Source organism: Erythrolamprus reginae, unplaced genomic scaffold, assembly GCF_031021105.1.
Source record: "Erythrolamprus reginae isolate rEryReg1 unplaced genomic scaffold, rEryReg1.hap1 H_3, whole genome shotgun sequence".
NCBI lineage: Eukaryota > Metazoa > Chordata > Lepidosauria > Squamata > Dipsadidae > Erythrolamprus > Erythrolamprus reginae.
This window is the reverse complement of record NW_027248484.1, coordinates 1402203-1425000: the sequence shown is the minus strand read 5'-3', so window position 1 is coordinate 1425000 and position 22798 is coordinate 1402203. Positions and strand designations below refer to the sequence as shown.

The following is a 22798-nucleotide window of genomic DNA, read 5'->3' as shown; positions in this document are numbered from 1 at the left end:
AGGCAGGAAAGCGCCGGCGGCACCCTTTTGAGCCAGGAAGGCTCAGGCACGAAGCCTCCTCCGGCCAACCCGTCTGGCCGGTTCTAGGGGCGGCCCGGTACCGAACGCCTAACCGCTTCTTGGAGAGGCCTGGCGCTCCGGTAAGAAGTCGGGGAAGGGGCGCAGAACTGCCGCAGCTGTTGTGACCTCCCGCGAATTAAAGCCACCCCGTCCCGGGTCGCTCCGAAGACTTTCTTCGTCTTCTGCCTCCTCTCTCTCTCTCTTTTTTTTTTTTTTTGGCTTGCTCTTGACTTCCTCAGCACCAAAGGCGATTCATGCCGCGTTGGCTAACCGGGGAGCGGCGGCGTCCCGTTTGGAAAGGCTCGCCTCGTTGATCCAGCTGGCTGACTGGCTTGGGCGGGGGTGTTTGACTCAGGAGCCCTTTCCTTCCTTCCTTCCTTCCTTCCTTCCTTCCTTCCTTCCTTCCTTCGATTTGTTTTGGTGTTTTCTTTTTTCCCGGGGCCAAAGCCTGGAGGACCTTTGGTGGGGAAAAAAAACCGGCGGCCGAAGAAGAAGGAAGGCCGGGGAGGGGATTGATTCAGGCCTGTCTCGCGAGATGGACGGAACGCGGCAGCCGGAGAGAGAGAGGACTGGATTGTGAAGAAAAGAAGAGAGAAAGGAGGAGGAGGAGGAGGAGGAGAGAGAAAGAACCGACGTTGCTTCTTCCCTCCCCGAGAAAAATAATCCCCCGCCGGCCTCGCTTCTCCCGCTCCCGGAGCTGAATTGAGACACCTCCCCGCCTCCGGTCCTTGCATTGGGGGGGACCCCCTCCCCGTTGCCCCCCCCCCCTCCACCCAGGAGCCATGAAGCTCATCCTGGTGCGCAAATTCCGCGTCCTCATCCTGCTGGTGTTCCTGGTGGCCTGCACTCTGCACATCCTCATTGACCTCTTGCCCAAGCTGGAGAAGCGAGCCGCGGGCTCCGGAGCCGAGGCGAGCCCGGGATGCTCTTGCTCTCACGTGGCGGCGGCGGCGGCGGCAGCAGCAGCCCAACCGGGGTCTTCTTTGGAACCGGAGCCTCCCCCTCCGCCGGCTGAAGAGGAGCCGGGCAGAGCCCAAGCCGGCGCCTCGGAGGCTGCGGCGGCGGCGGCTGCTGCGGCGGGTTGGCCTAGCAAGCACACGCTGCGCCTCTTGCAGGATTTTAGCAGCGAGCCCAGCTCCAACCTCAGCTCGCGCTCCGGGGAGAAAGCGCCGGGCCGAGCCGCCAACGCCGAGCGCAATAGAGAGGCGCCGCCGTCGCGCGCCTTCAGCACCGGGGCTCTCCACGCCAAAGGGAAAACCAGAGCGGGCGGCCACGAGCCCCACTCGCCGCCTTTGCTGCCGGTTTACCGGGAGGAGGAAGAGGAGGAGGAAGGAGCCGCGGCGGAGGCGGCGGCGGGGAAGCCACCGGGCACCGGCTCCCGCCTGGCCGCGCTCTTCGCCCACCCGCTTTACCAGCTGGCCGTGCCGCCGCTGAACGAGGCAGACCTCTTGTTCAACGTCAACAGCGACATCCGATTTAACCCCAAGGCGGCCGAGAACCCCGAGTGGTGAGTCTGTATGTGTGTGTATGTATGTGTGTGTATATGTGAAAGAGAGTGTATATACACTACTCAAAAAAAATAAAATAAAGGGAACACTTAAAAAACAGATAATAATAATAATAATAATAATAGTAGTAGTAGTAGTAACAATAACAACAACAATAATAGTAGTAGTAGTAACAACAACAACAATAATAGTAGTAGTAGTATTAACAACAACAACAATAATAATAATAATAATAATAATAATAATAATAATAATAATTTATTAGATTTGTATGCCACCCCTCTCCAGAGACTCGGGGCGGCTCACAACAACATAAACAGTGTACAAATCCAATTTTAAAAATACAATTTAAAACCCTTATAATAAAATAATCACACAATCCAATCAAACCATACACCAATCTTGACATTTGGGGTGTGTGTTAATTTCCCCATGCCTGGCGGCAAAGATAAGTTTTTAATAACTTACAAAAGGCGAAGAGTGTGAGGGCAGTCCTAATCTCTGGGTGGAGTTGGTTCCAGAGGGCCAGGGCCGCCACAGAGAAGGCTCTTCCCCTGGGTCCCGCCAGACAACATTGTTTAGTGGATGGGGCCCGGAGAAGGCCAACTCTGTGGGACTTAATCGGCCACTGGGATTCATGCGGCAGAAGGCGGTCTCGGAGATAATCTGGTCCGATGCCATGTAGGGCTTTATAGATCATAACCAAAGCTTTGAATTGTGACCGGAAATTGATCGGCAGCCAGTGCAGGCCGTGGAGTGTTGATGAGACATGGGCACATCGGGGGAGGCCCAATAATTTAATAATAATAATTTATTAGACTTGTATGTGGCTCACAACAACAATAAACAATGCAATACCAATCTAATGATTAAAAACCTATAGCTAAAACCCCACTATCATTAAAACAATCAAAATTACACAAATTAAATCCAAGTACAGTAAATCAAACTTCTGTGAACCCAAACTGTCCCTTTAGGAAGGAACACTGATTGACAGTCCATGTCACATGCTGTTGTGCAAATGGAATAGTTGTGCAGATGAAATATTCAATGAGAATATTTCATTCATTCAGATGTAGGATGTGTTATTTGAGTGTTCCCTTTACTGTATATGTTTTTGAGCCGTATATATACACTGCTCAAAAAAAATAAACAGAGCACTTAAACAACATAATATAACTCCAAGTAAATCAAACTTCTGTGAAATCAAACTGTCCCCTTCGGAAGCAACACTGACCAACAGTCAATTTCACATGCACATTCAACTTAGTACAGAACAAAGTATTCAGTGAGAATATTTCATTCATTCAGATCTAGGATGTGTTCTTTGAGTGTTCCCTTTATTTTTTTTATGTTTCCCTTTATGTTTTTGAGCAGTATATATACTGTGTACAGTTCTGGTCCTTGCAACTCAAGGAGGATACAATGGAACTGGAAAAGGAACAGAAAAGGGCAACAGGAATGATTAAGGCAATGGAGCGCCTCCCTTATGAAACCAGGTTCCAACTCCTTGGTCTCTTCAGCCTTGAAAGAGATGACTTGATTGAAGGCTACGAAATCATGCAGGGGATAGAAAAGGTGGATAGAGAAAAAACCTTTTCTCTATCCCACAATACTAGGACGAGGGGGCCCTCCCTAAAGCTCATGGGTAAGAAAGCGAGGACAAATAAAGGGAAATATTTCTTCACCCAGAAGGGCCTTGGTTTATGGGATTCCCTTCCAGAAGAGGTCATGACAGCTGTCAGCCTGGAGAGCTTCAAGGCAGGATTAGACAGATTCATGGATGCCAAGTGTATCGGTGGTTATTGAAATGGGTGTCCAAAGGCTGCCTTTATGTTGGTTGAGGCAGGGAGGATTCCCTTGGGTACCGTTTGTTGGGGGCCAAGCGAAAGGGAGGGTCTTGCCTTCTCTGCTCAAGATCCCCATGGACAATTGGTGGGCCACTGCGTGACACAGAATGCTGGACTCAATGGGCTTTGGCCCGATTCAGCAGGGCTCTTCTTATATTCTTATGTGTTTGGGAAGCAGAGATAAGATTGGGGGGAAAGAGAAGAACAAGGGTGGTGGTGGGAGGTTTAGCTTTGCAACATAGACTTGGCATCCCCTGTTTGGCATCGGGCATTCCCACAACCAGCTAAACCCTGGTGGGGAGTTTGTAGGGCTTGCATAAGCCAGAGTAGAAAATCCAGCTTTTATTGGGTGGCGGAGCAGATTATAGGGTTCCTTTTCCTTCCTCCCGAGTTGTTTGTGTGTCTTCGGATGTTGTCTTGAGAACGTAAAAATCTTGAGGGTCCTCCCATGAGGCTCTACGAGATGAGCCAGTTGGCCATGCGGACTTTTAATTTTATTTATTTATTTATTTCATTTAATTCGACTTCTATATTGCCCAATCCCGAAGAACTCAGGGTGGCTCGCAACGATATAAAATTCTAAATACAACAAAAAGAAGTCAAATGTACAGTCTGAAACTATAAACTATAAAACCCTAACCTAGAGTGATGTCTCCTGCACCATCAGGGGTTGGACTGGATCAGTGTTTCCCAACCTTGGCAACTTGAAGATATCTGGACTTCAACTCCCAGAATTCCCCAGCCAGCATTCACTGGCTGGGGAATTCTGGGAGTTGAAGTCCAGATATCTTCAAGTTGCCAAGGTTGGGAAACACTGGACTAGATGACCTGAAAGGTCCCTTCCAACTCTACTAATAAATAAATAAAACCCATCGTTAAAATTATCCAATCGGCATACTATGCATACCATAGCCGCCCCGAGTCTTCGGAGAGGGGCGGCATACAAATCTAATAAATTATTATTATTATTATTATTATTCATAAAATTTGGCCATGATAGCTGTCAATTCTTTTTTTTTTAACGTTTCATTTTAGTTTTCAATTCCAATAAAAAAGAGAAACATCAATCACGTGCAGATCATTACCCGTTTCAAATTCAATTTGTATAAGCCTTCTGTCTAATTTGATTCCTTTCATCAATAAGAAGAAAAATAGAAAAGTAGATACATTTTATATTATTCAATGTTATATTTGTGTACATTATTTATCATCATCTAAGTTTGTGTGATTCTCTTAGTGTTTCTTTGGGTTATTCTATTGGACTGGATCCCTTTGTACCATTTATCCCATGGTTTGTTTGTTTCGTCGAATTTCATGTCAATTCACCCCAGACCTGCCGGCAAAACCAGGTCTTTGTGGCCTTATGGAAGGGCAGTAGGGTGGGAGCAGTATGGACATCGGTGGATGGGGTGGAGTTGGTTCCATAGGGCCGGAATGGGCACTTAGACAAGAATTGCTTGTGTCCGCCAAGATGGATGCTGTTGGGTGTGAAGCCAAGACAAGTGGTTTGATCTGCCCAGGTTTACTATCTCAACACAAATCGGGGTCTCCTTGCCTTGTTCCGATCCCAAATCGTATTGGATCTGTCCTTAGACATCTGGGGTCCTGCACAAACCCAACCTCGACATATGTATATAAGTGCCCTAGTTATGGCCAGGGTTGATGCCTGCAATGAATTCATAAATAAATGGGAAAACCACTAGGGAAAGCAAGTAGAATGCTTGGCTGCATAGCTAGAGGTATAACAAGCAGGAAGAGGGAGATTGTGATCCCGCTGTATAGAGCGCTGGTGAGACCCCATTTGGAAGACTGTGTCCAGTTCTGGAGACCTCACCTACAAAAAGATATTGACAAAATTGAACGGGTCCAAAGACGGGCTACAAAAATGGTGGAAGGTCTGAAGCATAAAACGTATCAGGAAAGACTTCATGAACTCAATCTGTATAGTCTGGAGGACAGAAGGAAAAGGAGGAACATGATCGAAACATTTAAGTATGTTAACGGGTTAAATAATGTTCAGGAGGTAAGTGTTTTTAATAGGAAAGTGAACACAAGAACAAGAAGGCACAATCTGAGGTTAGTTGGAGGAAAGATCAGAAGCAACATAAGAAAATATTATTTGACTGAAAGAGGAGTAGATCCTTGGAACATACTTCCAGCAGACATGGTTGGTAAATCCCCAGTAACTGAATTTAAACATGCCTGGGATAAACATAGATCCATTGTAAGATAAAATACAGGAAATAGTATAAGGGCAGACTAGAGGGACCATGAGGTCTTTTCTGCCGTCAGTGTTCCATGTTTCTATAAGGCAAAATATTTAATTCATAAAAGAGGTTAAAACAGATGGTGAGTCCTTTCTTATCCTAGTCTTTCTCTAAACCTTCTACCCCAAAAGCAGGAATTTAAAAAAGTAATTTTTTTTTTAGCCCATCCCAGGTTCTCCCTTATGATCTCGTTGTGGTTGTATAATCTCCACCTCACCTTTTCTAAAAGTCCAAGTCTCTCATTAAATGACGACGGTTTTTTATAACAGGATCTGATTGACGTCATCTTCCAAGATAAAAGGGACATTGAGGGACAGAGAGAGAGAGGGAAAAAAATTCATCTTTTATGACTTTTCTTATTTCCTCCCAAAACGTCCCTAAAAACATCAGCGTGGCCCTGATCTGAAGTTATAATCAACGAACTTGACTTCTTAAAAAAAATATCTGATGAGTTTCTGGAGCAATGTTTGACTTGGCTTCAACGCAACCTGCTGAGATACTTATTTATTTTTATTTATTTATTTATTCTTTGTCCAATATACAATACATATGGAAGAGAATAGACATTAATTAATATATATATAACGATAGAAAGTAAAAAGAAGAGAAGTAGAGCGGAGGGAGAGAATATATATGATATAAGAGATAAGGAGAGAATATATATGATATATATATAGATAAGGAGAGAATATATATGATATATGAAATAAGGAAAGACAATTGGACAGGGGACGATAGGCACATCAGTGCACTTATATACGCCCCTTACTGGCCTCTTAGGAACCTGGAGAGGTCAATCGTGGAGAGTCTAAGGGAGAAGTGTTGGGGGTTGGGAGTTGACACTATTTAGTCCGGTAATGAGTTCCACGCTTCGACAACTCGATTGTTAAAGTCATATTTTTTACAGTCAAGTTTGGAGCGGTTAATATTAAGTTTGAATCTGTTGTGTGCTCTTGTGTTGTTGCGGTTGAAGCTGAAGTAGTTGTTGACCGGAAGGACGTTGCAGCATATGATCTTGTGGGCAATACTTAAATCTTGTTTTAGGCGCCACAGTTCTAAGCTTTCAAGACCCAGGATTGTTAGTCTATTTTCGTAGGGTATTCTGTTTCGAGTGGAGGAGTGAAGGGCTCTTCTGGTGAAATATCTTTGGACGTTTTCGAGAGTGTTGATGTCTGAGATGCGGTATGGGTTCCAGACAGATGAGCTGTATTCGAGAATGGGTCTGGCATAGGTTTTGTAGGCTCTAGTCAGTAGTGTGAGATTGCCAGAGCAGAAGCTACGTAGGATCAGGTTAACAACTCTGGAAGCCTTTTTGGCGATATTGTTGCAGTGGGCTTTAGCACTTAGGTCGTTTGATATTAGTATTCCAAGGTTGGGTTTTGCCGTGCTGCTGTGTGAATCCAGCCTTTTGTGACTTGTAAACAATGCTTCTGGTGTTGTCTGAACTCAGCCAGCTGTGGTTTATTCAAATGTGGCTGAACAATCTGTGGTCCTCTTAAAACCAGGCCAGGGTAGTTGTCTACATTGGCCATATGGCAGACCTTAGCTTGGAAAAGAAATCAGGGTTCGATAGTCTTAATAGATAGAATTCTTTCTTGGCCAAGTATGATTGGACACACAAGTACAGTAATTTGTCTTGGTGCATATGCTCACAGTGTACATAAAAGAAAAAGATACATTTGTCAAGAATTATGAGGTGTACAACACTTAATGGTTGTCATAGGGGTCGAATAAGCAATCAGGAAACAATCAATATTAATAAAAATCTAAAGAATACAAGCAACATGTTACAGTCATAAGTGGGAGGAAATGGGTGATAGGAATGACGAGAATAATTCCAGGATGGAACCACTAGGAAGTCTGTAGCCTCTAAACTAGACTAGAAGATTGAAAATCATTTTTTAAATCGTTCTTTTAATTGGTTTAAACACCAAGAATTTGCAAAAAAAAAAAACCTTTCAATTCAAGACCCAACAAACCTCTGAGGCTAAGACTGTTTTATTAAGCCTTTCATGGTGCATGCATACAGTACATTAACATTTAGAAAAAATTCCAAAGTAGCTGCAAATATAATACTGTCTTCAAAAGAAAATACAGTTTCTCTATTTCATAAAACCCTCCTAGTACAGTCCACAAACTTAATAAGAAAATGTGACTTCCAAATACATCTTGCAATCAAGGCATCATCATCAGGTTTGAGGTCTTTCTACCTTGCTAGAGGTGTAGGATGAAGATGTAGGTGAACATAGGATTGTTGGATTCTTCTTAAAATGAATATAAAGCTGAGTGGGTTTTGCAATTCATGGGAAAAAATAATTTCTTGGTATTGGCAATACTACTACCACCACTAATAATAATAATAATGATAATAATAATAATAATAATAATAATAATAATAATAATAATAATAATAATACCTGGCCATTGAAACTACACGGCTATGGATATGAATAAAACATGTAACAGTGGGGCACTTGGTACCATGCCCAAGAGTTTTACAAAACACATGGAAACATGGAAACATAGAAGATTGACGGCAGGAAAAGACCTCATGGTCCATCTAGTCTGCCCTTATACTATTTCCTGTATTTTATCTTAAGATGGATCTATGTTTATCCCAGGCATGTTTAAATTCAGTCACTGTGGATTTACCAACCATATCTGCTGGAAGTTTGTTCCAAGCATCTACTACTCTTTCAATCAAATAATATTTTCTCATGTTGCTTTTGATCTTTCCCCCAACTAACTTCAGATTGTGTCCCCTTGTTCTTGGGTTCACTTCCCTATTAAAAACACTTCCCTCCTGAACGTTTTTTAACCCTTTAACACATCAAGAAATTGCAGTTTCCTGCAACCACACCAGTGGAACTGCCAAAAAAACCCCAAAACCCTGTGCTATTCAGAACATCATATATTTTAAGAAGGTAATTGGTTGATACCTAGTGTTGCAATGTAGCATGCATTGTTAGAATAGGATTATTATATATATCTGGACCTCTAGCATAAAATGCTCTGCTTACCCTGATTCTATTATAGCCAGGATAGGACGGAATTAACTTAAGTTTCCATTTCTGGTGAATTTGCAACAGGAAGACAACTGACCATAAAAGGATTCAGTAAACATCTCACTGATAAACAAGTATACATCACTCCAAACAGGACGTTATACGATCAAAGGGGGGAATTTCATTGCCTGAAGCAAAACAGGATGGGACTGTGATAAAAGACTTTGACCATGGTAAACAGGAGATTGGTTGTCATAAGGCAGGAGGCTTCAGAGAAATTAGGTAGCCTAGGATGCTGGCAGCCGTTATCAACCATTACCGCCAGTCAGTGATATCTGTGATACTTCTTAAAATGTTTGGTTGACTGTTTTTCATGTTTAATGAATAAAAGAGATGATACTAATAATAACCACCTGGACATTCCTGTGACCCCTTGCAGAGTTGTCCATCTTGAAGTCTGGACACGAAGATTGACTTGCATATTTCCATTTATGGATGGGGGGGATTTTCAGGTGTTTTTCGATTCAAAGTCATCTCTGGCGCGATTGTCCATCCAAGGCTGCCCCCTTCCTTCAATAATATTAACAGCAACAGGAGTGTATATCTCAATCTCTCCTTCTTGCTGGGGGCCAGCCGGCTGCTATTATTTGTGAATGGAGATGCGTAGCTTGCCTTTTAGTTTAGTTTAGTTGTTTAGTTTATTTAGATTTGTATGCCGCCCCTCTCCGCAGACTCGGGGCGGCTCACAACAGAATAACAGAAGACAATTTCAGCAAATCTAAATTTCTACTAAAACATTTTAAAAACCCCATTTTCTAAGCACACATACATACACACATACCATTCATAAATTGTATATGCCCGGGGGAGATGTCTCAGTTCCCCCATGCCTGACGACACAGGTGGGTCTTAAGGAGTTTACGAAAGGCAAGGAGAGTAGGGGCAGTTCTAATCTCCGGGGGGAGTTAGTTCCAGAGGGTCGGGGCCACCACAGAGAAGGCTCTCCCCCTGGGGCCCGCCAACCGACATTGTTTAGTTGACGGGACCCGGAGAAGGCCCACTCTGTGGGACCTAATCGGTCGCTGGGATTCGTGCGGCAGCAGGCGGTCTCGGAGATATTCTGGTCCAGTGCCATGAAGGGCTTTAAAGGTCATAACCAACACTTTGAATTGTGACCGGAAGTTGATCGGCAACCAATGCAGACTGCGGAGTGATGGTGAAACATGGGCATACCTAGGTAGGCCCATGACTGCTCTCGCAGCTGCATTCTGCACGATCTGAAGTTTCCGAACACTTTTCAAAGGTAGCCCCATGTAGAGAGCGTTACAGTAGTCGAACCTCGAGGTGATGAGGGCATGAGTGACTGTGAGCAATGAGTCCCGGTCCAGATAGGGCCGCAACTGGTGCACCAGGCGAACCTGGGCAAACGCCCCCCTCGCCACAGCTGAGAGATGTTTTTCTAATGTGAGCTGTGGATCGAGGAGGACGCCCAAGTTGCGGACCCTCTCTGATGGGGTCAGTAATTCCCCCCCCATGCAGGTCAGTTCGCTGTGGCGGCCGCCATTTTCCGCAGCCCAGCTGATCAGAGTCCGACTCTTCCGTGGCCAACAAAGTTCTTAGTTATCATCCAAAGGGCATCAAATGGGGGACTCCGAGGCAGGGACAACTCACCCTACAAGAATTTCTAGAGAAAGTTCGCTGACATGATCAAATCCCCCCTATATTCAAGATGTTTCACCCGTTGTCCGGGGAGCTGCAGCTTCCTCCCTCCCTCCTGCTTCCTCCACCGGAACCGAATCTCAGCAGAGCAGCCTGCAAAACATTAACATCTCAGCGTTTGCAAGATTTCAACACTTTTAATAATAATAATAATAATTTATTAGATTTGTATGCCGCCCCTCTCCGAAGACTTTTCCTCCCCAACTGCAGGGAAACCAAAAAGAGAACACGGGTCAAAGGAAAGAAGGCTTCCCATGATTTCTGTCTTGGCCCACAAGGTTCATTCAGTCATAAACCTGGAGAATATTTTACTCTTGGTTAACCAACCAAGCTGTTCTTTTTCGAGGCCGTTTTGTTTTTTCGTTCCAATGTCTGAAATATGTATTAACTTTGGTAAGGAGTGAAATAAATCTTAGTGGAAAGGCCCTTTAAAAAAAACTAGTCCAACTTCATGCTAGTTATCCCAACCACCCCAGTTATCCCAATCACCCCACTAGGCTAGGCTAGGCTAGAATGGAATGGAATGGAATAGAATGGAATAGAAACAGAACAGAACAATGGAGTAGAGTAGAATAGAATAGAACACAAAACAACACAACAGAACAATGGAATGGAGTAGAGTAGAATAGAATAGAACAGAACACAACACAACACAACACAACAATGGAAGGGAGTAGAGTATAGAATATAATAGAATAGAACAGAACAATGGAGTAGAGTAGAGTAGAATAGAATAAAGTAGAATAGAATAGAATAGAAACAGAACAGAATAGAGACTAGAGTAGAATAGAATAGAATAGAAACAGAACAGAACAGAACAGAATAGAGACTAGAGTAGAATAGAATAGAACAGAACAATGGAGTAGAGTAGAGTAGAATAGAATAGAATAGAAACAGAACGGAACAGAAAATAATAGAGACTAGAGTAGAGTAGAATAGAATAGAATAGAACACAACACAACACAACACAACAGAACAATGGAATGGAGTAGAATAGAATAGAATAGAATAGAACAGAATACAATAGTCGGAAGGGACCTTAGAGGTCTTTTAGTCCAACCCCAATACCTACACCATTTCAGACAAATTAATCTCTTCTTAAGAAATTCCAGTTTTGGATCATTCACAACTTCTGGAGGGAAGCTGTTCCACTGATCAATTGTTCTGACTGTCAGGAAATTCCTCCTTAGTTCTAAGTTGCTTCTCTCCTTGATTAGTTTCCACTCATTGCTTCTTGTTCTACCCCCAGGTGCTTTGGAGAACAGGTTGACTCCTTCTTCTTTGTGGCAACCCCTGAGATACTGGAAGACTGCTATCATGTCTCCCCTTTCATTAAAATAGCCAGGCCCAGTTCCTGCAATTGTTCTCTATGTTTTAGCCTCCAGTCCCCTAATCACTTTGGTTGCTCTTCTCTGCAATCCTTCTAGAGCAAGGCTCCTCAAACCTAGCAACTTTAAGACTGGTGGACTTCAACTTCCAGAATTCTGCAAGTTGAAGTCCACCAGTCTTAAAGTAACCAAGTTTGAAGACCTCTGTTCTAGAGTATCACGTCTTTTTTTTTTTACATTGTGGCAGCTAAAAACCCGAAATATATTTATCTTGGTCTTTTCTTCCGAGCTTGGACCCACCAACGTTGTTTGATGATGGAGAGGTCTCGTGTTCTTCACTGGGATGGAAATGGAGTGGGTGGGTCAATGACTCAAATGTTCCATCTTATGAAAAGGTCTTTCAGAAAATAGGCCAAAGATAACTTCCTGATTCCATCACTTCCTAAAAAGGGGAAAGATGTCTGCTTAAAAAAATAATTAACACCCCCCCCCCATTTCACAGACATAATAACGGTGGCTACCTATTGTTGTGGTTAGCTCTGGCCCAGCTCCTGCCCCAAGGACTGTGGATGTGGGGGAGACATCCAAATGCTGCAGGCCTGTTTTGCCCCCAGTGGAATCTGCTGATGAAGGCTCCTCTGACCAAGAAGTCATGAGTGACAGGGAGGAGGAGAGTGTGGCAGACAGCTCAGAAGGAGATCAATGATCTAGCTCCTCCTTGGATTCAGAACAAGAGTTAATGATACAGCCGCGCATGCGGAGAGCGATGCATAGGCAGCAACAACTGAGAGATTATTATCAAAGAAAATGAGGCCAGCTGTGGTTGGGTGGGGCTGTGGTCATTAGTGAGGCTGCTATAAAGAGCAGCCTGTGGGTTTGGCCATTGAAGAGGATTATCTGATCCTTGTGTTTCGTGCCTGCTTTACTGACTTTGACCTTTTGTGTGCTGATTTTCCCCCGCTTTGAAACTAAACCAGAGCAAAGTGTGTTTCACTTTGTGAAAGAAGAAGGACTGTGAATTGCCTCACAGCTGCAAGCTAAGTATCACAGAACTGATAAGGGACTTGTACAAATTACCAGTTTGTTTGGAGACGAGTGCTCTTTGCTATACCGAAAGAGGGCTTGGTTTAAGTGAATTTTCATTATAAAGAACATTGTTTTGAATTTTCAAAGGTGTGTGTGTGTGTGAAATTTGTACCTGTGAATTTTTGGGAGGAGTCCACCAGAGAGCCCGACAGAACACCTATTGGAGAAAGCTCCCTGATTTTAGCTGGTGGTACAGGAGAAGGAATGGTCCAGCTTGTAAGATACTTCCTTCACACTGGCGATTCTGCAAGGGCATCTGGCTATTAAACGACTCAAGGAAGCATGGGGTCATTAAAAAGGAGAGGATTTGGGGTTGCAAGTCCAGGATTAATTATACTGATAAACTTGGGGGTTTTAGCTTCTGGCAATTCCAATTCCAGTTCAATGTTCTCTTTCACTATTTTTTCTCTCTCCCCCTGAAATATTGCAAGGCAGAAATATTTCAACCCCAAAGGGAGAGTTCTTGCCCGTGTTTTATTTATTTTTATTTATTTATTGTTAGAGTTGGAAGGGACCATGCGGGTCATCAAGTCCAACCCTCTGCCTAAGCAGAAACCCTATAGCATCCTAGCCAAATGGCAGTCCAATTTCCTCTTAAAAATGTCCAGAGTATTGGAGTTCACAATGTCCGCTGGTAGGTTGTTCCACTGGTTGATCGTTCTGACCGTCAGGAAGTTCTTCCTTATTTCCAGGTTGAATCTCTCCTTGGTCAGCTTCCAGCCGTTGTTCCTCGTCCGGCCCTCCGGTGCCCTGGAGAATAAAGTGATCCCTTCCTCTCTGTGACATCCCCTCGTATACCTGTAGACTGCTATCATGTCCACTCTGGCCCTCCTTTTCTCTAGGCTATCCATGCCCAGTTCCCGCAGTCTCTCTTCGTAAGTCTTGGTTTCTAGACCCCTGATCATCTTGGTTGCTCTTTTCTGCACCTTCTCCAGAGTTTCAATGTCTTTTTTGAAGTGTGGCGTTTCTTCTGAAGTAAATTCTAAACAAGCAGGAAGAGGGAGATTGTGATCCTGCTGTATAGAACGCTGGGAGATCCCTTTTGGAAGACTGTGTTCAGTTCTGGAGACCTCGCCTACAAAAAGAGATTGATCAAATTGAACGGATCCAAAGACGGGCTACAAGAATGGTGGAAGGTCTTAAGCATAAAACGTATCAGGAAAGACTTAATGAACTCAATCTGTATAGCCTGGAGGACAGAAGGAAAAGGGGGGACGTGATTGAAACATTTAAATACGTTAAAGGGTTAAATAAGGTTCAGGAGGGAAGTGTTTTTAATAGGAAAGTGAACCCAAGAACAAGGGGGCACAATCTGAAGTTAGTTGAGGGAAAGATCAGAAGCAATGTGAGAAAATATGATTCGACTGAAAGAGTAGTAGATGCTTGGAACAAACTTCCAGCAGACGTAGTTGGTAAGTCCACAGGAACTGAATTCAAAGATTTATTTATTATTTATTTATTTATTGGATTTGTATGCCGCCCCTCTCCGGAGACTCGGGGCGGGTAAGATGCCTGGGATAGACATCTATCCATCTTAAAATACAAGAAATAGTATAAGGGCAGACTAGATGGACCAGGAGGTCTTTTTCTGCCGTCAATCTTCTATGTTTCTATGTTTAGCCTCAGAAGAAAGCAGTGAAAAAAGACACAGATTCCATCCCTGTTGTTTACCAATTCAGGCAAAATTCGTCACAACCTTGAGATCGTAGTAGCTGCTAGGCTGCGCCGTGGGAGCTTGAAAATAGGACACCGACCGTAATACCGGTGGAGGTGGTGGTTTTTCTCTTTCATTTTAGAGGCTCCTAATAATCATATGTTAATGGCTTAGCAGTCGTCCTGTCTGTTGGAGACCTATCCATCATCCTGTATTTATAGGCAGCTGGTCTGATAAAACTGGATAGAAGATGAAGTCTCATGGATTTATGGGTGGCCTGGTGGATTCCCCCCCCCCCCCCCTGTTTCCCTTTAACTTCAGAGAACAAAATTGTATTCTGGTGGCTGCTTTCTTGGGGCTGTGGTGGATACGTTCCTTCAGGTTTATCTTGATTCATGGTGACATTACCTTGGCAAGAGGTTCAGAAGAGAAGTGTTTTTTCTCTCCGTCTTCCCAGGGATGAGAGAAGACGAAGATTGGCCCCTAATCCACCAGATGGCTTTCTGCTTAAGGCAGGGTTAGAATTTGGGTCTCCCTCACCTTAATCCGGCGTCTGTAACCACTAGAGTAACTGGTTCTCATTTCCCAAGGCCGCAATCTTCAATAATAAATGTTGAAATGAATGGGGCCAGCAGGATTTACAGATAGTCCTCCGCTTATGAGCATTTGGGCTGGAATTTGCCTTATAGAACAAGGTGGTTATTAAGTGAGGGAAGGGAAGGGAGGAGGGAAGGAAAGAAGGAAGGAAGAGAGGAGAGGGATGAAGAGGAAGGAAGGAAAGAAAAGGGGGAGGGAGGGATGAAGGGAGAAAGGGAGGAAGAGATAGAGATGATGGAGGAGAGGAAGGGGGCGATGAAGGGGAGGGAGGAAGGGGGAAGGAATGGGAGAGGGAGGAAGGGAGGGAGGGACAAAGAGAGGAAGGAAGGAAGAAAAGGAGGAGGGAGGGATGAAGGAAGAAAGAAAGGGAGGAAGAGATAGAGATGATGGAGAAAAGGAAGGGAGCAATGAAGGGGAGGAAGGAAGGAAGGGGAGAGGGAGGAAGGAAGGGAGGGAGAGGGGAGGGAGGGAGGAAGGGAGGAAGGGAGAAAGGGAGGTAGAGATGACAGAATAAAGAAAGGGAGAGAGAAGGAAGAAGGAATGGAAAGGGGAGGAAGAAAAGAAGCAAGGGAGGAAGATGAAGGAATAAAGGAAGATGAAAGTGTAAATGGTGAAAAAGGAAGGTGGGGTAGGGATGAAGGAAGAAAAGAAGAGGGGGAGGAAGGAAGGAAGGAAGGAAGGAAGGTGGAAGGATGGGGAGAGGGAGGAAGGAAAGAAGGAAGAAGGGAGGGAGGGACGAAGGGAGGAAGGAAGGAAGAAAAGGAGGAGGGAGGGATGAAGGAAGAAAGGGAGGAAGGGAGGACGAGATAGAGATGATGGAGAAAAGGAAGGGAGCGATGAAGGGTAGGGAGGAAGGAAGGAAGGGGGAAGGAAGGGAGGGATGAAGGAAGAAAGGGAGGAAGGGAGGAAGGGAGGTAGAGATGACAGAAGAAAGAAAGGGAGAGAAATGGAAGAAGGAATGGAAAGGGGAGGAAGAAGAGAAGCTAGGGATGAAGATGAAGGAAGAAAGGAAGGAAGGTGAGAGTGAAAACGGTGAAAAAGGAAGGTGGGTTAGGGATGAAGGAAGAAAATAAGAGGGGATGGAAGGAAGGAAGGAAAGAAAGAAAGAAATTGACCACACCAACGAGGAACAGACGAAATGCTAAAGAGTCCTTCCTGAAGTCCCCCAGGCTTATATTCTTATCATTAAGTCCCTTTTCCCAGGCAAATCACCTCCAAATAGCAGAAAAAGAAAGTCGCAAGAGATTAATGTTTAGCTTCCTTCCCTGTCACTGAGCTTCTTGGAAGAAAAGACAGCTGGACTGGATAATTCATTTGGCCGGGTTCTTTCAGCTGCTTGTCAATCTCTCCTTTGTTCCTGGCTTCCAAATCTCATTGGGTGCCTTTGGGGAGGGGGCTCCCTGCCCTTCCCTGGGGAAGCCTAGAGTTAAAGGGAGAGTAGCTGGCTTAGTTTAAGATCCCATGCAAAAGACAGGCCGTTGTCTGCTGCTTGTTTTAGGCCTTTGGCTCCCCCCCCCCCCCTAAAACGAGCATTAAAAAAAGGAGCAGGCTTGGTTTTCTGTCTATCTGTCCATCATAAGGGTCTGTTCCAGGAAAATCCAAAGGAGATTCATTGGCTGTTGGAATAAAACATAGAAATATAGAAACATAGAAGATTGACGGCAGAAAAAGACCTCCTGGTCCATCCAGTCTGCCCTTATACTATTTCCTGTATTTTATCTTAGGATGGATCTATGTTTATCCCAGGCATGTTTAAATCCAGTTACTGTGGATTTACCAACCATGCCTGCTGGAAGTTTGTTCCAAGCATCTACTACTCTTACAGTCAAATAATATTTTCTCACGTTGCTTCTGATTTTCCCCCCCAACTAACCTCAGATTGTGCCCCCTTGTTCTTGTGTTCACTTCCCTATTAAATACACTTCCTTCCCAAACCTTATTTAATCCTTTAACATATTTAAATGTTTCAATCATGTCCCCCCCTTTTCCTTCTGTCCTCCAGACTATACAGATTGAGTTCACGAAGTCTTTCCTGATACGTTTTATGCTTAAGACCTTCCACCATTCTTGTAGCCCGTCTTTGGACCCGTTCAATTTTGTCAATATCTTTTTGTAGGTGAGGTCTCCAGAACTGGACACAGTATTAAATGGGGTCTCACCAGCATTCTATATAGCGGGATCAAAATCTCCCTCTTCCTGCTTGTTATACCTCTAGCTATGCAGCCAAGCATTCTACTCACTTTCCCTACCACCTGACCGCACTGTTCACCCATTTTGAGACTGTCAGAAATCACTACCCCTAAATCCTTTTCTTTTGAAGTATTTGCTAACACAGAACTGCCAATACAATACTCAGATTGAGGGTTCCTTTTCCCCAAGTGCATTATTTACAATAAATCACATGATGTTTATTTATTTATTTATTTATTTATTTATTTATTATTTAGATTTGTATGCCGCCCCTCTCCGAGGTCTCGGGGCGGCTCACAGCAGAGAAAAACAAATCATAAATAACCTGAATACATTTAAAACATTTAAGATTTAAAAGAAAACCCCATATAGTACATACACACTCACAAGCATACCATACACAATTTAAACATGCCCAGGGGGAGATGTCTTAGTTCCCCCATGCCTGATGGCAAAGGTGGGTTTTAAGGAGTTTACGGAAGGCAGGTAGAGTAGGGGCAGTTCTAATCTCCGGGGGGAGTTGGTTCCAGAGAGCCGGTGCCGCCACAGAGAAGGCTCTTCCCCTGGGGCCCGCCAACCGACACTGTTTAGTTGACGGGACCCGGAGAAGGCCCACTCTGTGGGACCTAATCGGTCGCTGGGATTCGTGCCAGGGTTGCCTCGGGCAATGTGGCCAGTACCTTGTCTCCCTGTTGTAACCTCCAAATCACCTCCAAATATATCTTGTGAATATTTGGGAGTTGTTTCATCCCACTCTCCCTCATGAGATTCACATCCGGTTGTGATATTTATCAGTTCTTTACAGCTTCTTCGGAGTTTTCCAACACAACCCCATTAAAATTCCAGAACTAACCAACTGAACTCCCAAGTTAAATATACACAGGTAAAAAAATGAGCAGGAGGAAGGATAGAACAGTCAAATATTAACTCCCACCTTGCAAGCAGGAGGTTAGGTATCAAAGGTCACTTTAAATTTTTAAAAAAAGCACCAGGATTGCTAAATTCATACGGCACCTTGAAGAAACCAGTGTTGTGCCTTTAACTAGATTAGCAGGTCTTTTTAAAAGCCACCTATGATTATATGAGACAGGTAAACAATGTGATGTCTCACCCAACTTATCAATAGAGGAAAATCTATGTAGCTCAGGGTTGAGCCTGGTGGTCCATGGTTGAATCCAGTGAAGGGCTACCAAAATTTTGACTACCACTCTGTGGGCATGGCTTGTGCAGGACGCCCTGCATTTTCTTTCAACATCTTTCAGTGCAAATTGGGTGCTCTGGGGTGCAGCTCCATTTTTGCTACCCCTCAAATCCGGGCAGTAGCCCACCCCTGGTTGAATCCCATCACTGTGTATAACCCTCAGGAGACCCCCCTCTAGAAGTTTGCACTAGATGAGCTAAATCACATACACACAAGTCACATACATACATCTAAGTCACATACAAAACTTTTGCCAGACCAATCCTTGAATACAGCTCATCTGTCTGGAACCCACACCGCATTTTGGACATAAACACTCTAGAAAATGTCCAGAGATACTTCACTAGAAGAGCCCTCCACTCCTCCACTTGCAACAGAATACCCTACGCAACTAGACTTACAATCCTTGGCTTAGAAAGCTTAGAACTACGTCACCTTAAACACGACCTTAGCATAGCCCACAAAATCATCGGCTACAACGTCCTTCCTGTCAATGACTACTTCAGCTTCAACCACAACAACACACGAGCACACAACAGATACAAAGTAAACCGCTCCAAACTCGACTGCAGGAAATAGTTCTTTAGTAACCAAGTAGTTGATGCATGGAACTCACTACCCGACTCTGTAGTATCATCACCTAACTCCCTAAAACTTTACCCTTAGACTCTCCACTGTTGACCTCACCAGATTCCTAAGAGCTTAGTAAGGGGTGTGCATAAGTTCACCAGCGTGCCTTCTGTCCCCTGTCCTAATGTTTCTCTCTTACTAGTATATAATCTATGTAGCTCAGGGTTGAGCCTGTTTGTTTTCTTGCAAACATTTCATTACCCAACTAGGAAACATCATCAGAGAACACCAAGGACCGAGTTGAGTACCGTGTACAGTTCTGGTCATCGCACCTCAATAAGGCTATAATGGAACTAGAAAAGGTGCAAAAAAGGGCAACAAGAATTATCAAGGGAATGGAGCCCCTCCCTTATGAAACCAGGTTGCAATGCCTTGGTCTCTTCAGCCTTGAAAGACGGCGTTGAAGAGGTGACTTGATCGAAGGGTATAAAATCATGCACGGGATAGAAAAGGTGGATAGAGAAAAACCTTTTCTCTATCACACAATACTAGGACAAGGGGGCACTCCCTAAACCTCTGGGGATGATGGTTGCAATGCCTTGTTCTCTTCAGCCTTGAAAGACGGTGTTTAAGGGGTGACTTGATCGAAGGGTATAAAATCATGCACGGGATAGAAAAGGTGGATAGAGAAAAAAACCTTTTCTCTATCACACAATACTAGGACGAGGGGGCCCTCCCTAAAGCTCATAGGTAAGAAAGCGAGGACAAATCAAGGGAAATATTTCTTCACCCAGAGGGTCCTTGGTTGATGGAATTCCCTTCCAGAAGAGGTTGTGACAGCTGTCAGCCTGGAGAGCTTCAAAGCAGGATTAGACAGATTCATGGATGCCAACTGTATCATAGGTGGTTATTGAAATGGATGGCCATGTGCCACCTCCATTTTGGTTGAGGCAGGCAGGGTTCCCTTGGGTCCCATTTGTTGGGGGTCAAGGGAAAGGGAGGGTCTTGCCTTCTCTTTCTGCTGAAGGGTTTTGCCTTCTCTTTCTGCTCAATTGTCCCCATGGACAATTGGTGGGCCACTGTGTGACACAGAATGCTGGACTCGATGGGCTTTGGCCTGATTCAGCAGGGCTCTTCTTATGATCCTTCACTCAACCTAGCTTGTTGTGTGAATGCATCTGCTGCTAGCTTATATCTCGGGATGGGAACCGAGTCAGGATTTACTGAGTTCTCCAGAGTACCACTGAGGTTTGGAGCTGGCCTGCTAGGAGCTTCTGTCTCAGTGTAAACATACTCAACAGAGAAAGCGCTTTGGATGGCTCTGCAATTGGCCTGCTTTCAAACAGGAACGGCGGATTTTTTGACATAACCGTTCGCTCTTGCTAAGTATGAAACCGAGACTCTTCTGTTTATATCGCCGCTTTCCAACATGTTTACAGTTTCTTGGCAGGGCGAGAAGCAGCTGAGATGGCGAGATGCTTGTTAATCTTCCTTTAAAAAAAAAAAGAGAGAGAGAAATGCAAACCACGAAGTCCCTGAAATGATTTTATAAATGATTTCCAGCTCTTTGTAGATGAAAGGACCTTAGTCTAGGGGGGGAATGCTTATTATTTTGCTTGGGTTCTTTTTTCTTAATGCCAGTTTGTTTGTTTATTTATTGGATGATGATAATAATAATAATAATAATAATAATAATAATAATAATAATAATAATAATAATATAATTAAATTAAAATAATAAAATAAAGGGAACACTTAAAAAACAGAATATAATAATAATAATAATAATAATAATAGTAGTAGTAGAAACAACAACAACAATAATAATAATAATTTATTAGATTTGTATGCCGCCCCTCTCCAGAGACTTGGGGAGGCTCACAACAACAGAAACAGTGTACAAATCCAATTTTAAAAATACAATTTAAAACCCTTATAATAAAATAATCACACAATCCAATCAAACCATATACCAACCTTGACAATTGGAGTGTCTGTTAATTTCCCCATGCCTGGCAGCAAAGATGAGTTTTTAATAACTTACAAAAGGTGAGGAGGGTGGGGGCAGTTCTAATCTCTGGGGGGAGTGGGTTCCAGAGGGCTGGGGCCACCACAGAGAAGGCTCTTCCCCTGGGTCCCACCAGATGACATTGTTAAGTCGACGGGTCCCGGAGAAGGCCAACTCTGTGGGACTTAATGAGCCGCTGGGATTCGTGCAGCAGAAGGCGGTCTCGGAGGTATTCTGGTCCGATGCCATGAAGGGCTTTATAGGTCATAACCAACACTTTGAATTGTGACCGGAAACTGATCGGCAGCCAGTGCAGGCCGCGGAGTGTTGACGAGACATGGGCTTATTTGGGGAGGCCGACAATTGCTCTCGCGGCCGCATTCTGCACGATCTGAACTTTATATGCTGCCCCTTTATTTTTTTTTACAGGTGAGAATTTTTTTTATTTTTCACTCCAATCACATATGCAAATTGACATACCATCAATCTTGGAAATACATTACAATAATTATTTATTTTAACTTTGGTATTCATGATCCATCCAATGCCGCCTCCAATACAATTGACATCTGGAGAAGAATAATCACTCCAATTTCTTAGGTGTATTTTTAAATGCTATTAACTAATGCAAATTTTAAATTGCTTCTTTTCTAGTCAAATCTAATCATTTAGGCCGTAGTACATCAATCTTCTCCACGTATCCTTAACAAATATTCCCAATCATGACAACTAAATCATAATAGTTATCTAACTATTAAATGGATCAAGAGTATATTTATTCAAGGGTGAAAAAAGAAAGGTCCAAGAAATTTATCACATATGTCCCAATTAGCCCAATTAATAATAATAATGCCTTTTTAAAAGACAAAATAAAAAATAAAAAATTTAAAATGGAAAAAATAGAAAAAAGAAAAAGGACTCAGGGAGGCTTACAACATATAAAAGAAAACAACATAATACAATGTCTTTAAATCCAGTTAATCTAAAATCCCCAATTATTAAAAAACCAAGCATTCCCACTCAGACCATAAACACACATAATATTCATCGTTCAGGGGGATAGAATCTAATATCCCCAAGCCTGGTGGCCTAGAAGAGTCTTCAGACTCTTACAAAAGACAAGGAGGGAGGGGGCAGTATGAATCCCTGGGGAGAGCTGATTCCAGAGGCCCGGGGCCCCCACAGAGAAGGCTCTGTGGTCTATCTATCTATCTATCTATCTATCTATCTATTTATTGGATTTGTATGCCGCCCCTCTCCGCAGACTCAGGGCGGCTAACAACAATGATAAAAAACAACATGTAACAATCCAATTTAATAAAACAACTAAAAACCCTTATTATAAAAACCAAACATACACACACACAAACATACCATACATAACTTGTAATGGCCTAGGGGAAGGAATATCCTAACTCCCCCATGCCTGGCGACAAAGGTGGGTCTTGAGTAATTTGCGAAAGACAAGGAGAGTGGGGGCCATTCTAATCTCTGGGGAGTTGATTCCAGAGGGCCGGGGCCGCCACAGAGAAGGCCCTTCCCCTGGGGCCCGCCAAACGACATTGGTCGACGGGACCCGGAGAAGGCCAACTCTGTTGAATCCCTTATGAGAGTTTATGGAAATTTAATCCCTTATGGGGCAATCCCATCTAGGTTTAGATAAGACATCATTTCCTGCAGGTCCTCTAGCAATCATTTCTTGACATTCTTAGGTTGCGTCCAGGCGTACGGTTTCTCCTGAACTGGGCTAAACGT

The 22798-nt window shown here is 43.7% G+C and overlaps 1 protein-coding gene across 1 annotated transcript in view; it reads left to right on the top strand.

The window, feature by feature from the left end:
* The first annotated feature begins 84 nt into the window (after positions 1-84).
* Positions 85-22798, top strand: part of LOC139155544 (extracellular serine/threonine protein kinase FAM20C-like) — a 76268-nt gene continuing 53554 nt past the window's right edge. The window contains exon 1 of the mRNA XM_070730725.1: positions 85-1567. Coding sequence (XP_070586826.1) covers positions 843-1567 — 725 coding nt within the window. The 5' untranslated portion in view covers positions 85-842. The remainder of the gene's footprint in view (positions 1568-22798) is intronic.